At 43.8% G+C, this 16,277-nt stretch overlaps 1 protein-coding gene across 5 annotated transcripts in view; it reads right to left on the bottom strand.

The window, feature by feature from the left end:
• Positions 1-6,651, bottom strand: part of LOC115197661 (coiled-coil domain-containing protein 136) — a 50,952-nt gene extending 44,301 nt beyond the window's left edge. Inside the window, exon 1 of one of the 5 annotated variants that reach the window (XR_003879038.1) lies at positions 4,756-4,813. Coding sequence is in view for 2 of the 5 variants with exons in the window: in XM_029759403.1 (XP_029615263.1) it covers positions 4,756-4,798 (43 nt within the window). In the remaining 3 variants the exon portion in view is untranslated. Of the gene's footprint in view, positions 1-1,239; positions 1,350-3,690; positions 4,132-4,755; positions 4,816-6,323 lie in introns of those variants that run through there. The other 4 variants (XM_029759405.1, XM_029759403.1, XM_029759407.1 and 1 more) reach the window with 4 other exon arrangements.
• Positions 6,652-16,277: the final 9,626 nt, after the last annotated feature.

Here is a 16,277-nt window from a genome sequence, read left to right as displayed (position 1 = left end):
CTCTCTCTCTCTCTCTCTCTCTCTCTCTCTCTTCTCTCTCTCTCTCTCTTCTCTCTCTCTCTCTCTCTCTCTCTCTCTCTCTCTCTCTCTCTCTCTCGTTAATCAAGGCTCAGAGGCCCTCCAACACTAAAACCAAAATATCACTATAAGGGTGCTTTAAAACGCAAGCCTGAAGTCATACTATAGTGGCTAAAATAATGTCAGAGAAGTGTCAGGACTGAGGCTGAGAGAAGTAGCCTGACAGGAGAGAAGTAGCCTGACAGGAGAGAAGTAGCCTGACAGGAGAGAAGTGTCAGGACTGAGGCTGAGAGAAGTAGCCTGACAGGAGAGAAGTAGCCTGACAGGAGAGAAGTAGCCTGACAGGAGAGAAGTAGCCTGACAGGAGAGAAGTGTCAGGACTGAGGCTGAGAGAAGTAGCCTGACAGGAGAGAAGTAGCCTGACAGGAGAGAAGTAGCCTGACAGGAGAGAAGTAGCCTGACAGGAGAGAAGTGTCAGGCCTGAGGCTGAGAGAAGTAGCCTGACAGGAGAGAAGTGTCAGGCCTGAGGCTGAGAGAAGTAGCCTGACAGGAGAGAAGTGTCAGGGCTGAGGCTGAGAGAAATAGCCTGACAGGAGAGAAGTAGCCTGACAGGAGAGAAGTAGTCTGACAGGAGAGAAGTAGCCTGACAGGAGAGAAGTAGCCTGACAGGAGAGAAGTAGCCTGACAGGGGAGAAGTGTCAGGCCTGAGGCTGAGAGAAGTAGCCTGACAGGAGAGAAGTAGCCTGACAGGAGAGAAGTAGCCTGACAGGGGAGAAGTGTCAGGCCTGAGGCTGAGAGAAGTAGCCTGACAGGAGAGAAGTAGCCTGACAGGAGAGAAGTAGCCTGACAGGAGAGAAGTAGCCTGACAGGGGAGAAGTGTCAGGCCTGAGGCTGAGAGAAGTAGCCTGACAGGAGAGAAGTAGCCTGACAGGAGAGAAGTAGCCTGACAGGAGAGAAGTGTCAGGCCTGAGGCTGAGAGAAGTAGCCTGACAGGAGAGAAGTAGCCTGACAGGGGAGAAGTGTCAGGCCTGAGGCTGAGAGAAGTAGCCTGACAGGAGAGAAGTAGCCTGACAGGAGAGAAAGTAGCCTGACAGGGGAGAAGTGTCAGGCCTGAGGCTGAGAGAAGTAGCCTGACAGGAGAGAAGTAGCCTGACAGTCAGTCCGGTTTATCCAGGCAAGAAGAGCAGTCCCAGGAGCTGAGATAACAGAAGAACCACTGACCTGAGTCAAGATCCATATTCCTCCTCTAATTGACACCGAGCCCTCTGTTTGAGATAGAGTTCCCCTTAGCATTACTAATTAAAGGTGAAGATGCATTTACACTCTAGTCAACATCCGACTTGACTTGGTATTCCTTTTAGCTAGTGGAGCAAAGAGCCTAAAAAGTGCATCTCCGTCAAACCCTGTTCTGGGTTCTGAGTCTGCACCCAAAGTAGAGGGTCAAACCCTGTTCTGGGTTCTGAGTTTGCATCCAAAGTAGAGGGTCAAACCCTGTTCTGGGTTCTGAGTCTGCATCCAAAGTAGAGGGTCTAAGCCTGTTCTGGGTTCTGAGTCTGCATCCAAAGTAGAGGGTCTAACCCTGTTCTGGGTTCTGAGTCTGCATCCAAAGTAGAGGGTCTAACCCTGTTCTGGGTTCTGAGTCTACATCCAAAGTAGAGGGTCTAACCCTGTTCTGGGTTCTGAGTCTGCATCCAAAGTAGAGGGTCTAACCCTGTTCTGGGTTCTGAGTCTGCATCCAAAGTAGAGGGTCTAACCCTGTTCTGGGTTCTGAGTCTGCATCCAAAGTAGAGGGTCAAACCGGTGGTGTGAGGAGAATGATACAAGTATGACTTAACCCACATTAAACTCTGCAGGCCCCAGTTCAGTCAAGCGACAACAACAACAAGACATGGAAGAACAGGAAACACCACTTTGACAAACCTAACAGGGGTCAGAAGGAGCCAATGGAGCAGCATCCAACTGACAACAACAAGACTTGAAACAGGAAGCTCCAATCCCAGCGGTGGCCAGAAGGAGCTTGAGCTGTCTGCTTTGAGCCTCTGTATCTGATCCTCCCTGTGCTGTGTGTGTGTGTGTGTGTGTGTGTGTGTGTGTGTGTGTGTGTGTGTGTGTGTGTGTGTGTGTGTGTGTGTGTGTGTGTGTGTGTGTGTGCATCCTCCCTGTGGTGTAGAGACACAGACCTCCAGTGAGACAGTGTCTTCACTGGCCCGTCTAACACACTGTGACTGCTCTGTACTACACAGAGAACAACAAAAGCATTCTCTGCATTCCTCTCATAACATATAATTAAGCAATAAGACCTGAGGGGGTGTGATATATGGCCAATATACCACGGCTAAGGACTGTTCTTATGCATTACGCAACTCGGAGTGCCTGGATACAGCCCTTAGCCGTGGTATATTGGCCACATATCCCAAACCCCCGAGGTGCCTTACTGCTATTATAAACTGGTTACAGACTTAATTAGAGCAGTACAAATAAATGTTTTGTCATACCCGTGGTATACCACGGCTGTCAGCTTTTCAGCGTTCAGTTCTCGAACCACCCAGTTTGTAGTAAATACTAGATCACTGTTATCGTGCTGCTCTGCTCCGTTTCATGTGACAGTCGAAGAGAGTCGTTGTACATTTACAATACATGTATATTTTAGTCATTTAGCAGACGCTCTCATGCAGAGTGACTCAAATCAGTAGTACGCATGAAGCTTCAGGCTGCGTACCAGCAGTGTGACACAGCCTCTTTAGGTAAAATAACTTTCAAAATAGAATGGGTTTTCATTGTGTGGTTTCATTATTTCTCATAACAGCCCACATCCGCTTTACAGACCCTACAGCTTCTGATAAATGTTACAACTGAAAAAACATTACTATTTAAAGTAGCCTAACGTCACATCAAATCAAATGAATCACATCAAATCAAATGATTCACATCAAATCAAATGAATCACATCAAATCAAATGAATCATATCGAATCACATCAAATCAAATGAATCACATCAAATCAAATGAATCATATCGAATCACATCAAATCAAATGAATCACATCAAATCAAATGAATCACATCGAATCAAATGAATCACATCAAATCAAATGAATCACATCAAATCCCAGTCATTGTCCATTCACTTGTAAATACTGACAATATACACTTCTGTAACATGCTATACTATTGCCCATCCATTCAAACGTGATGCACATTGCATCACATTGCATCAAATCACAGTCATAGTTAATAATTGACCATTCACTTCTACTAATGGCCCTGTTATCCCCAGTTTAAACCCTGGTCCTGTTATCCCCAGTTTAAACCCTGGTCCTGTTATCCCCAGTTTAAAACCCTGGCCCTATCCCCAGTTTAAAACCCTGGTCCTGTTATCCCCAGTTTAAAACCCTGGCCCTATCCCCAGTTTAAAACCCTGGTCCTGTTATCCCCAGTTTAAACCCTGGTCCTGTTATCCCCAGTTTAAACCCTGGTCCTGTTATTCCCAGTTTAAAACCCTGGTCCAGTTATCCCCAGTTTAAAACGCTGGTCCTGTTATCCCCAGTTTAAACCCTGGTCCTGTTATCCCCAGTTTAAAACCCTGGTCCTGTTATCCCCAGTTTAAACCCTGGCCCTATTCCCAGTTTAAAACCCTGGTCCTGTTATCCCCTATATTCCCGTCCATTCATACCTGATGCTGTGTTTTATCCATTAAATCTCCTGTAATCCCATAGCACACAGTAACTTCCAATCTCCACTCTGTCCAATCTCCACTCTGTCCAATCTCCACTCTGTCCAATCTCCACTCTGCAGTCTCTCCACTCTGTAGTCCTGAAGCCTGACAACTCAGAGATGGAATATAGCTCTCTTTTATCTGACACAAGAAGAACAGACTATCTCTCTGCTCCTCCTCTTCCCTCTCCTCAATCCACCTGACCACTTGTCCTTTCTCCTCCTCCTCCTCAGTTCAACAGTTCATCCCTCTCTACTGACTGTTCAGGAACTTTCTCTGTGTTCCTCTGATTCTACACTTACCACTGACCTATACAAACAAAGCAATTATCGTATCATTTGATCATATCTGCTCTTTGGCCTAGTGCTGTTAAAATAGGTTATACACACACACACACACACACACACACACACACACACACACACACATGGAAACACACACACACACACACACACACACACACACACACATGGAAACACACACACATACACACACACACACACACACACACACACACACACACACACACACACATGGAAACACACACACACACACACACACACACACACACATGGAAACACACACACATACACACACACACACACACACACACACACACACACACACACCACACACACACATGGAAACAACACACACACACACACACACACACACACACACACACACATGGAAACACACACACACACACACACACACACACATGGAAACATACACACACACACACACACACACACACACACACACACACACACACACACACACACACACACACACATGGAAACACACACACCACACACATACAACACACACACACACACACACACACACACACACACACACACACACACACACACACATACCTATACACACACACACACACACACACACACACACACACACACATACATACACACACACACGTAAACACATACATTCGTAAACTCATACACAACAAACATTTGCACACACTCATGAACACGCGCCGGCAGCGGGTGCACAGACCTGTAGAGTACAGCGCCTCCTCTATGAGGTCATCACAATCCATCTATAAACTCCCTGCAGCTGTAGAGATACAGAGAGGGAGACAGAGACAGAGACAGAGACAGAGACAGAGACAGAGGGAGACAGAGACAGAGACAGGGATAGAGACAGAGGGAGACAGAGAGAGAGACAGAGAGGGAGACAGAGACAGAGACAGAGACAGAGGGAGACAGAGACAGAGACAGGGATAGAGACAGAGACAGAGGGAGACAGAGAGAGAGACAGAGACAGAGACAGAGAGGGAGACAGAGACAGAGACAGAGGGAGACAGAGACAGAGACAGGGATAGAGACAGAGGGAGACAGAGGGAGACAGAGACAGAGACAGAGACAGAGACAGAGAGAGAGAGAGAGACCGAGAGAGAGACCGAGAGAGAGACAGACAGACGGACGGACGGACGGACGGACGGACGGACGGACGGACGGACGGACGGACGGACGGACGGACGGACGGACGGACGGACGGACAGACAGACAGATAATAATGGGGGAGGAGAGAAAGAGTAGGCGAAAGGGTCAGAAAACTCCTCCACACGCCCACCTTAGCTGCAGGCAAAGACAAAACACACAGAGAGCTGAAAGTCAGCGCAGCAACAGGCAAGCATACACACACACACATATACACCCCCCCCTCAACATACACACACACACACACACACACACACACACACACACACACACACACACACACACACACACACACACACACACACACACACACACACACACATATATACACCCCCCCTCAACATACACACACACACACACACACACACACACACACACACACACACACACACACACACACACAAACACAAACACACACACACAAGCACACACACATATACACCCCCCCTCAACATACACACACACACACACACACACACACACACATATACACCCCCCCAACATACACACACACACACACACACACAGTCAGTACCTGGGGAGTAGTGGAGGTAGCTGAAAAGGTAGCTGAAAAGGTAGCTGAAAAGTCTGCCCTCTTCTCGGGAGCGTGGGAGAGAAAGATGCGGAGAGAAAAGAGGTAGAGAGAAAAGTCTCTCTCTCTCTCCCTCTCTCTCTCTCTCTCTCTCTTTCTCTCACTCTGAGTTGTTGCAGCACAGCCCTGTGTCTCTCTCTCTCTCAATTCAATTCAATGTAAGGGCTTTATTGGCATGGGAAACATATGTTTACATTGCCAAAGCCAGTGAAATAGATAATAAACACAAGTGAAATAAACAACACTCACAGAAGTTCCAAAATAATAAAGACATTCAAATGTCGTATTATCTCTCTCTCTCTCTCTCTCTCTCTCTCTCTCTCTCCATCTATCTCTCTATCTGTGTGTCTCTCTCTCTGTGCGTCTCTCTGTCTCTCCTTCCCTTTTTCTACAACTGACTCTGGACAAGTGCTGTGTGTGGCCAAGTTCTCAAAGCTTTTCTGCGCTCCCTCTTGCTCTCTCCTGCTCAAGCACACACTCCCTTACATGGACGTACTCACACACACATCCCCTCTGCCAAATGTATTTACCTTTAATGAGATCCAGACTGCGTGTGTGTGGCTCTGGAGGCTGGCAGCAACCTCTGTAGATTACTGATCATTTCCCCTTCATTGTTCCTTTCCCCTCCCCTGGGCTCTCTCTCTCTCTCTCTCTCTCTCTCCAGTGTTCACTGCTAATGAACGGCTCTCAATCTAAAAACAGTGTCTTATGTATCCGCCCTCCTCTCACCCTCCGCTCGACTTCTCTTTCTTTCTCTCTCTCTTTCCCTCTTTCTCACATCTGGTAGCTTATCTACGCAACAAGCCAGAAATGCATTGTGCCGTGAGACAGAGTCAGAATACATGACTTTAGAGGAGTAGACAAGAGGAGAGTAGAAGAGAAGAGAGGAGAGGAGAAGAGAGGAGCGAGGCCCTTGCTTAACCCCTCGCTGGCCTCCCCCTTCCTCCCTCCCTTCCTCCCTCCCTCCCTCCCTCCCCAGAGGATGTTCATACCACGACACTGTCACAAAGCAGGAAGTGCTTACACATGAATCAAGTAGCATGTTTTAATCTGAATGATAAATTGTTTTCCTATATTTGGACAGCACAGAAAAACCAAGTCATGCATGTGATGTGACGAAACTGACTGTAAATACTGTAGAGTGCACATAAATATTTTGGTAAGTGACGATGGGTGCAATTGTGCTCTGTGTCTGTGTGTGACAGAAAAGCGAAAGAGAGAGAGAGAGAGGGAGAGATAAATAACACCCAGAGTCAGTAAGATAAGAAAAACAACAACAGACAGAGAGAGAGATTGATGTCTGTTTATGAACCAGTTTCATCAGTTTCCTGAAATATCTGTGATACCATCAGATGAGGAACTGGTGGCCTAATGTTGCCCACACACAAAAACAGGAAAGGAACAGTCACATGTAGAGTGAGTTCTGAGATGAAGTGATGCCCGTCGTTCACGGCGTCAGTCAAATCAAATCAAATCAAAGTTTATTTGTCACGTGCGCTCAATACAACAGGTGTAGACCTTACGGTGAAATGCTTAGTTCTCACTGCAGTCAAGTTGAACTGAAACATAGATTTATCTAGCCTGAGTGCCAGTCTGTTTGTGCTATCACGCCAAATCCTTGTCACTCCTTGTCATGCTAAAAATGCCATGTGTGGCTTGAAAATGACATCAATTAAGTTGGCAAGAGCGCAAACAGATTTGACACCAGGCTAATATTCAAAACAACAGATCTGACATCAGGCTAATATTCAAAACAACAGATCTGGTGCCTCCCGAGTGGCACAGCGGTCTAAGGCACTGCATCACAGTGCTTGAGGCGTCACTACAGACCTGGGTTCGATCCCAGGCGGTGTCATCAGGCGGGGTACAATTGGCCCAGCGTTGTCCGGGTTAGGAAAGGATTTGATGTCTTTGTCCCATTGCGCTCTAGTGACTCCTTGTAGCGAGCCGGGCGCCTGCAAGCTGACTGCGGTTGCCAGTTGTACCGTGTTTCCTCTGACACGTTAGTGCGTCTGGCTTCTGGGATAAGTGAGCAGTTTGTCAAGAAGCAGTGCGGCTTGGCAGGGTCATGTTTGGCCTTCGCCTCTCCTGAGTCCATATGGGAGTTGAAGTGATGGGACAAGACTGTAACTACCAATTGGATACCAGCAAAAAAGGGGTAAAAAACACAACAACAAAAAACCCAGATCTGACACGAGGCTAATATTTATCTCTGTAACCTGAACCATAGAAATATAATTAACCAGGCTGGTCTCATAGACTAAGCGTAACATAGTAAATGAAAATCAGTGACAGTGAAATTAGTATGATACTTGTTGTTATGTTTAGTATGGTTACATAAGACAGAAGGTTACTTAAGGAAAAAATGGAAGAAAGGTGGTTAGTCGAGGCGGATGGGTGGGTGTAAAGTGCAAATGTCTTGCAACCAAAAGGTTGCGTGTTTGAATCTACTTTGTAACTACTTAGCACGTTAGTTAACCCTTCCCCTAACCCCTAGCTTAGCTAATGTTAGCCACCTAGCTAACATTAGCGTTAACCACCTAGCCAGCTGGCTAACGTTAGCCACAACAAACCGTAAATTGTAGACTATCATATGTATTGCAAATTTGTAACATATTCTATGAATTGCAATTTGTAACATATCATAGGAATTGTAATTCATATCGAAATGGATGACAGACATCCACAAATTAATTCATACCAAACCAAACGTAACATATAGTGTCCCGGATTTTTGTTTATTAGATAGATGATTTTACTAGTCAAATGCACAGATGTATTTTCAGGGTACAGTGAAAACATTACAATACATTCATAACAGATTTCCCAACAAACTAAGTGTGTGCCCTCAGGCCTCTACTCCACTACCACATATCTACAACACAAAATCGTATGTTATCGTGTGTTTGTATGCATGTGTCTACGTTTGTGTTGCTTCACAGTCCCCGCTGTTCCACAAGGTGTATTTTTATTTGTTTTTTAAATCAAATTTTACTGCTAAGTAATACTTTGCGCCTCCCATAGTCTATTCTGGACTTGGGGACTGTGAAGAGACCTCTTGTGGCATGTCTTGTGGGGTATGCATGGGTGTCCGAGCTGTGTGCCAGTAGTTTAGACAGACAGCTTGGTGCATTCAACATGTCAATACCTCTCATAAATAAAAGTAGTGATGAAGTCAATCTCTCCTCCACTTTCAGCCAGGAGAGATTTACATGCATATTATTAATATTAGCTCTCTGTGTACATCCAAGGGCCAGCCGTGCTGCCCTGTTCTGAGCCAATTGCAATTTTCCTAAGTTCCTCTTTGTGGCACCTGAACACACGACTGAACAGCAGTCCAGGTGTGACAAATCTAAGGCCTGTAGGACCTGCCTTGTTGATAGTGTTAAGAAGGCAGAGCAGTGCTTCATTATGGACAGACTTCTCCCCATCTTAGCTACTGTTGTATCATTACGTTTTGACCATGACAGTTTACAATCTAGGGTTACTCCAAGCAGTTTAGTCACCTCAACTTACTCAATTTCCACATTATTTATTACAAGATTTAGTTGAGGTTTAGGGTTGATGTGTCCGAATGATGTGTCCGAAATACAATGCTTTTTAGTTTTGAAATATTCAGGACTAACTTATTCCTTGCCACCCATTCTGAAACTAACTGCAGCTCTTTGTTAAGTGTTGCAGTCATTTCAGTCGCTGTAGTAGCTGACGTGTATAGTGTTGAATCATTCGCATACATAGACACACTGGCTTTACCCAAAGCTAGAGGCATGTAATTATTAAAGATTGAAAAAGGTAACGGGTTTAGACAGCTGCCCTGGGGAATTCCTGATTCTACCTGGATTAATGTTGGAGAGGCTTCCATTAAAGAACACCCTCTGTGTTCTGTTAGACAGGTAACTCTTTATACACAATATAGCAGGGGGTGTAAAGCCATAACTTTCCACCTGGCTACCCCTACCCCGGTCAACTGCCAGGCACCCTCCACAGCAACCCACCAAAGCCCCCACCATTTCTCGTTCACTCAAATCCAGATAGCTGATGTTCTGAAAGAGCTGCAAAATCTGGACCCCTACAAATCAGCCGGGCTAGACAATCTGGACCCTCTCTTTCTAAAATTATCTGCCGAAAGTTTTGCAACCCCTATTACTAGCCTGTTCAACCTCTCTTTCGTGTCGTCTGAGATTCCCAAAGATTGGAAAGCTGCCGCGGTCATCCCCCTCTTCAAAGGGGGTGACACTCTAGACCCAAACTGCTACAGACCTATATCTATCCTACCCTGTCTTTCTAAGGTCTTCAAAAGCCAAGTCAACAAACAGATTACTGACCATTTCGAATCCCACCGTACCTTCTCCGCTATGCAATCTGGTTTCAGAGTTGGTCATGGGTGCACCTCAGCCATGCTCAAGGTCCTAAACGACATCATAACCGCCATCGATAAGAGACATTACTGTGCAGCCGTATTCATCGACCTGGCCAAGGCTTTCGTCTCTGTCAATCGCCACCTTCTTATTGGCAGACTCGACAGCCTTGGTTTCTCAAATGATTGCCTCGCCTGGTTTACCAACTACTTCTCTGATAGAGTTCAGTGTGTCAAATCAGAGGGCCTGTTGTCCGGACCTCTGGCAGTCTCTATGGGGGTGCCACAGGGTTCAATTCTCAGGCCGACTCTCCTCTCTGTATACATCAATGATGTTGCTCTTGCTGCTGGTGATTCTCTGATCCACCTCTACGCAGACGACACCATTCTGTATACTTCTGGCCCCTCTTTGGATACTGTGTTAACTAACCTCCAGATGAGCTTCAATGCCATACAACTCTCCTTCCATGGCCTCCAACTGCTCTTAAACGCAAGTAAAACTAAATGCATGCTCTTCAATCGATCACTGCCCGCACCTGCTCGCCCGTCCAGCATCACTACTCTGGATGGCTCTGACTTAGAATACGTGGACAACTACAAATACCTAGGTGTCTGGTTAGACTGTAAACTCTCCTTCCAGACTCACATTAAGGATCTCCAATACAAAATTAAATCTAGAATCGGCTTCCTATTTCGCAACAAAGCATCCTTCACTTATGCTGCCAAACATACCCTCGTAAAACTGACCATCCTACCGATCCTCGACTTCGGTGATGTCATCAATAAAATAGCCTCAAACACTCTAGTCAACAAATTGGATGCAGTCTATCACAGTGCCATCCATTTTGTCACCAAAGCCCCATACACTACCCACCATTGCGTCCTGTACGGTCTCGTTGGTTGGCCCTCGCTTCATACTCGTTGCCAAACCCACTGGCTTCAGGTTATCTACAAGTCTCTGCTAGGTAAAGCCCCGTCTTATCTCAGCTCACTGGTCACCATAGCAGCACCCACTCGTAGCACGCGCTCCAGCAGGTATATCTCACTGGTCACCCCCAAAGCCAATTCCTCCTTTGGTCGTCTTTCCTTCCAGTTCTCTGCTGCCAATGACTGGAACGAACTGCAAAAATATCTGAAGCTGGAGACTCATATCTCCCTCACTAGCTTTAAGCACCAGCTGTCAGAGCAGCTCACAGATCACTGCACCATCTATCTACCTACCTCATCCCCATACTGTATTTATTTATTTATCTTGCTCCTTTGCACCCCAGTATCCCTACTTGCACAATCATCTTCTGCACATCTACCATTCCAGTGTTTAATTGCTATATTGTAATTACTTCGCCACCATGGCCTATTTATTGCCTTAACTCCCTTATCTTACCTCATGTGCACTCACTGTATATAGACTTTTTGTTTTCTTTTGTTCTACTGTATTATTGACTGTATGTTTTGTTTATTCCATGTGTAACTCTGTGTTGTTGGATGTGTCGAATTGCTAGGCTTTATCTTGGCCAGGTCGCAGTTGCAAATGAGAACTTGTTCTTAACTAGCCTACCTGGTTAAATAAAGCCTAAAAAAAACATTTTAAAAAAAATAACACGTACGTTTTTCCAGCAGCAGACTACGATCGATAACGTCAAAGGCCGTACTGGGGTCTAACAAAACGTCTCCCACAATCTTTTTATCATCAATTTCTCTGAGCCAATCATATGTAATTTGTGTAAGTGCTGTGCTTGTTGAATGTCCTTTCCTATAAGCGTGCTGAAAGTCTGTTGTCAATGTGTTTACTGTAAAATAGCGTTGTATCTGGTCAAACACCATTTTTCCCAGAAGTTTACTAAGGGTTGGTAACAGGCCCATTGGTTGGCTATTTGAGCCAGTAAAGGGGGCTTTACTATTCTTAGGTAGTGGAATTACTTTTGATTCTCTCCAGGCCTGAGGACACACACTTTCTAGTAGGCTTAAATTGAAGATATGGCAAATAGGAGTGACAATATCGTCCGCTACTCTCCTCAGTCATTTTCCATCCAAGTTGTCAGACCCCGGTGGCTTGTCATTGTTGATAGAGAACCATAATTTTTTCACCTCTTCCACACTCACTTCACAGAATATCATATATTTGGTTAGATATACTTAGATGTGTAGGGTCGGCATTTGTTGCTTGCATGTCATGCCTAAGTTTTCTAATCTAGCCAATGAAAACAAAATCATTAAAGTAGTTCAGTGGGTTTTGTGATGAATGAGCCATCTGATTCAATGAATGATGGAGCTGAGTTTGCCTTTTTTCCCAACATTTCATTGAAGGTGCTCCAAAGCTTTTTACTAGCATTCTTTATTTCATTTATCTTTGTTTCATAGTGTAGTTTCTTCTTGTTTTTTATTCAGTTTAGTCACATGATTTCTCAATTTGCAGTACGTTTGCCAATCGGTTGTGCAGCCAGACTTATTTGCCATTCCTTTTGCCACATCCCTCTCAACCATACCATTTTTCATCAATCCATGGGGATTTAACAGTTTTTACAGTGATTTTCTTAATGGGTTCATGCTTATTAGTAACTGGGATAAGCAATTTCATAAATGTGTCAAGTGCAACATCTGTTTGCTCCTCCTCACGGACCAACAAATATTCTTTACATAAACAACGTAGGAATCACTACAAAACTTATTGTATGACCTCTTATACACTATATTAGGCCCAGCCTTTGGAACTTGGTTTTCCTAGATACGGCTAATATATTGTGATCACTACATCCGATGGATCTGGATACTGCTTTCATGCTCATTTCTGCAGCATTAGTAACGATGTGATTAATACATGTTGATGATTTCATTCCTGTGCTGTTTGTACCTACCCTGGTAGGTTGACTGATAACCTGAACCAGGCTGCAGTTAGTGGTTACAGTTTGAAGCTTTTTCTTGAGTGGGCAGCTTGATGAAAGCAAGTCAATATTTAAATCACCCAGAAAATATATACCTCTCTGTTGATATCACATACATTATCAAGCATTTCACACATTACACTCCCATTGTGCGGTGGGGGGCAGGGTAAATGTCCGGAGCAGCAGTGTGGGGGTAGAATGTCAGAGGCACAGGGAGAGCAGATAGCTGCCGAGTGGTGGCTATTTATCAGATGGTCTGGGGGAAGAAGCTATTGGCCAGTCTGAGTTTCTGCCATGATGCTCCTATACTGCCCTCGTCAAAGCGATGGAAGCGGGGAGAACAGGCCGTGGCTCGGTGGTTGAGGTCCTTGATGATCTTACATTTGACATTTTAGTCATTTACCAGATGCTCTTATCCAGAGCGATTTACAGGAGCGATTAGGTTTAACTGCCTTGCTCAAGGGCACATCAACAGTTTTTATAGCACTGCTATTGCTAATAGACTGAGGTACTATAGCACTGCTATTGCTAATAGACTGGGGTACTATAGCACTGCTATTGCTAATAGACTGAGGTCCTATAGCACTGCTATTGCTAATAGACTGAGATACTATAGCACTGCTATTGCTAATAGACTGAGGTCCTATAGCACTGCTATTGCTAATAGACTGAGGTACTATAGCACTGCTATTGCTAATAGACTGAGGTACTATAGCACTGCTATTGCTAATAGACTGAGGTACTATAACACTGCTATTGCTAATAGACTGAGGTACTATAATGCTGCTATTGCTAATAGACTGAGGTACTATAGCACTGCTATTGCTAATAGACTGAGGTACTATAGCACTGCTATTGCTAATAGACTGAGGTACTATAACACTGATATTGCTAATAGACTGAGGTACTATAGCACTGCTATTGCTAATAGACTGAGGTACTATAGCACTGCTATTGCTAATAGACTGAGGTACTATAGCACTTCTATTGCTAATAGACTGAGGTACTATAGCACTGCTATTGCTAATAGACTGAGGTACTATAGCACTGCTATTGGTAATAGACTGAGGTACTATAACACTGATATTGCTAATAGACTGAGGTACTATAACACTGCTATTGCTAATAGACTGAGGTACTATAGCACTGCTATTGCTAATAGACTGAGGTACTATAGCACTGCTATTGCTAATAGACTGAGATACTATAGCACTGCTATTGCTAATAGACTGAGGTAATATAACACTGCTATTGCTAATAGACTGAGGTAATATAACACTGCTATTGCTAATAGACTGAGGTACTATAGCACTGCTATTGCTAATAGACTGAGGTACTATAACACTGCTATTGCTAATAGACTGAGATACTATAACACTGCTATTGCTAATAGACTGAGATACTATAGCACTGCTATTGCTAATAGACTGAGGTCCTATAGCACTGCTATTGCTAATAGACTGAGATACTATAGCACTGCTATTGCTAATAGACTGAGGTACTATAACACTGCTATTGCTAATAGACTGAGATACTATAGCACTGCTATTGCTAATAGACTGAGATACTATAGCACTGCTATTGCTAATAGACTGAGGTCCTATAGCACTGCTATTGCTAATAGACTGAGGTACTATAACACTGCTATTGCTAATAGACTGAGGTACTATAAGGCTGCTATTGCTAATAGACTGAGGTACTATAGCACTGCTATTGCTAATAGACTGAGGTACTATAGCACTGCTATTGCTAATAGACTGAGATACTATAGCACTGCTATTGCTAATAGACTGAGGTACTATAACACTGCTATTGCTAATAGACTGAGGTACTATAGCACTTCTATTGCTAATAGACTGAGATACTATAGCACTGCTATTGCTAATAGACTGAGGTACTATAGCACTGCTATTGGTAATAGACTGAGGTACTATAACACTGATATTGCTAATAGACTGAGGTACTATAACACTGCTATTGCTAATAGACTGAGGTACTATAGCACTGCTATTGCTAATAGACTGAGGTACTATAGCACTGCTATTGCTAATAGACTGAGATACTATAGCACTGCTATTGCTAATAGACTGAGGTAATATAACACTGCTATTACTAATAGACTGAGGTAATATAACACTGCTATTGCTAATAGACTGAGGTGCTATAGCACTGCTATTGCTAATAGACTGAGGTACTATAACACTTCTATTGCTAATAGACTGAGGGACTATAGCACTGCTATTGCTAATAGACTGAGGTACTATAGCACTGCTATTGCTAATAGACTCAGATACTATAGCACTGCTATTGCTAATAGACTGAGATACTATAGCACTGCTATTGCTAATAGACTTAGGTACTATAGCACTGCTATTGCTAATAGACTGAGATACTATAGCACTGCTATTGCTAATAGACTGAGGTACTATAACACTTCTATTGCTAATAGACTGAGATACTATAGCACTGCTATTGGTAATAGACTGAGATACTATAGCACTGCTATTGCTAATAGACTGAGGTACTATAACACTTCTATTGCTAATAGACTGAGATACTATAACACTGCTATTGCTAATAGACTGAGGTACTATAACACTTCTATTGCTAATAGACTGAGATACTATAACACTGCTATTGCTAATAGACTGAGATACTATAGCACTGCTATTGCTAATAGACTGAGGTACTATAACACTGCTATTGCTAATAGACTGAGGTACTATAACACTTCTATTGCTAATAGACTGAGATACTATAGCACTGCTATTGCTAATAGACTGAGGTACTATAGCACTGCTATTGCTAATAGACTTAGATACAATAGCACTGCTATTGCTAATAGACTGAGGTACTATAGCACTGCTATTGCTAATAGACTGAGATACTATAGCACTGCTATTGCTAATAGACTGAGGTACTATAACACTTCTATTGCTAATAGACTGAGATACTATAACATTGCTATTGCTAATAGACTGAGGTACTATAACACTTCTATTGCTAATAGACTGAGATACTATAACACTGCTATTGCTAATAGACTGAGGTACTGCAGTTTTGGGCAAAAAAAAAACACATTTAATTTACACTTGCACAATCAACTTATTTTACCTGGAACGAGCGTGATAAAAAATGAAATACCCCTTTTCACAATGTTACAATAGCTAATACACGTAATCCAACATCTGGGTTCAATAATAGAGTGCTTCACAATCCCCCAACATAGGCTACAATCTACTGCT

This window comes from Salmo trutta, chromosome 7 (assembly GCF_901001165.1).
Source record: "Salmo trutta chromosome 7, fSalTru1.1, whole genome shotgun sequence".
Taxonomy (NCBI): domain Eukaryota; kingdom Metazoa; phylum Chordata; class Actinopteri; order Salmoniformes; family Salmonidae; genus Salmo; species Salmo trutta.
Note: the sequence above shows the minus strand (reverse complement) of the source record. Positions and strands in the feature narration are given on the sequence as shown.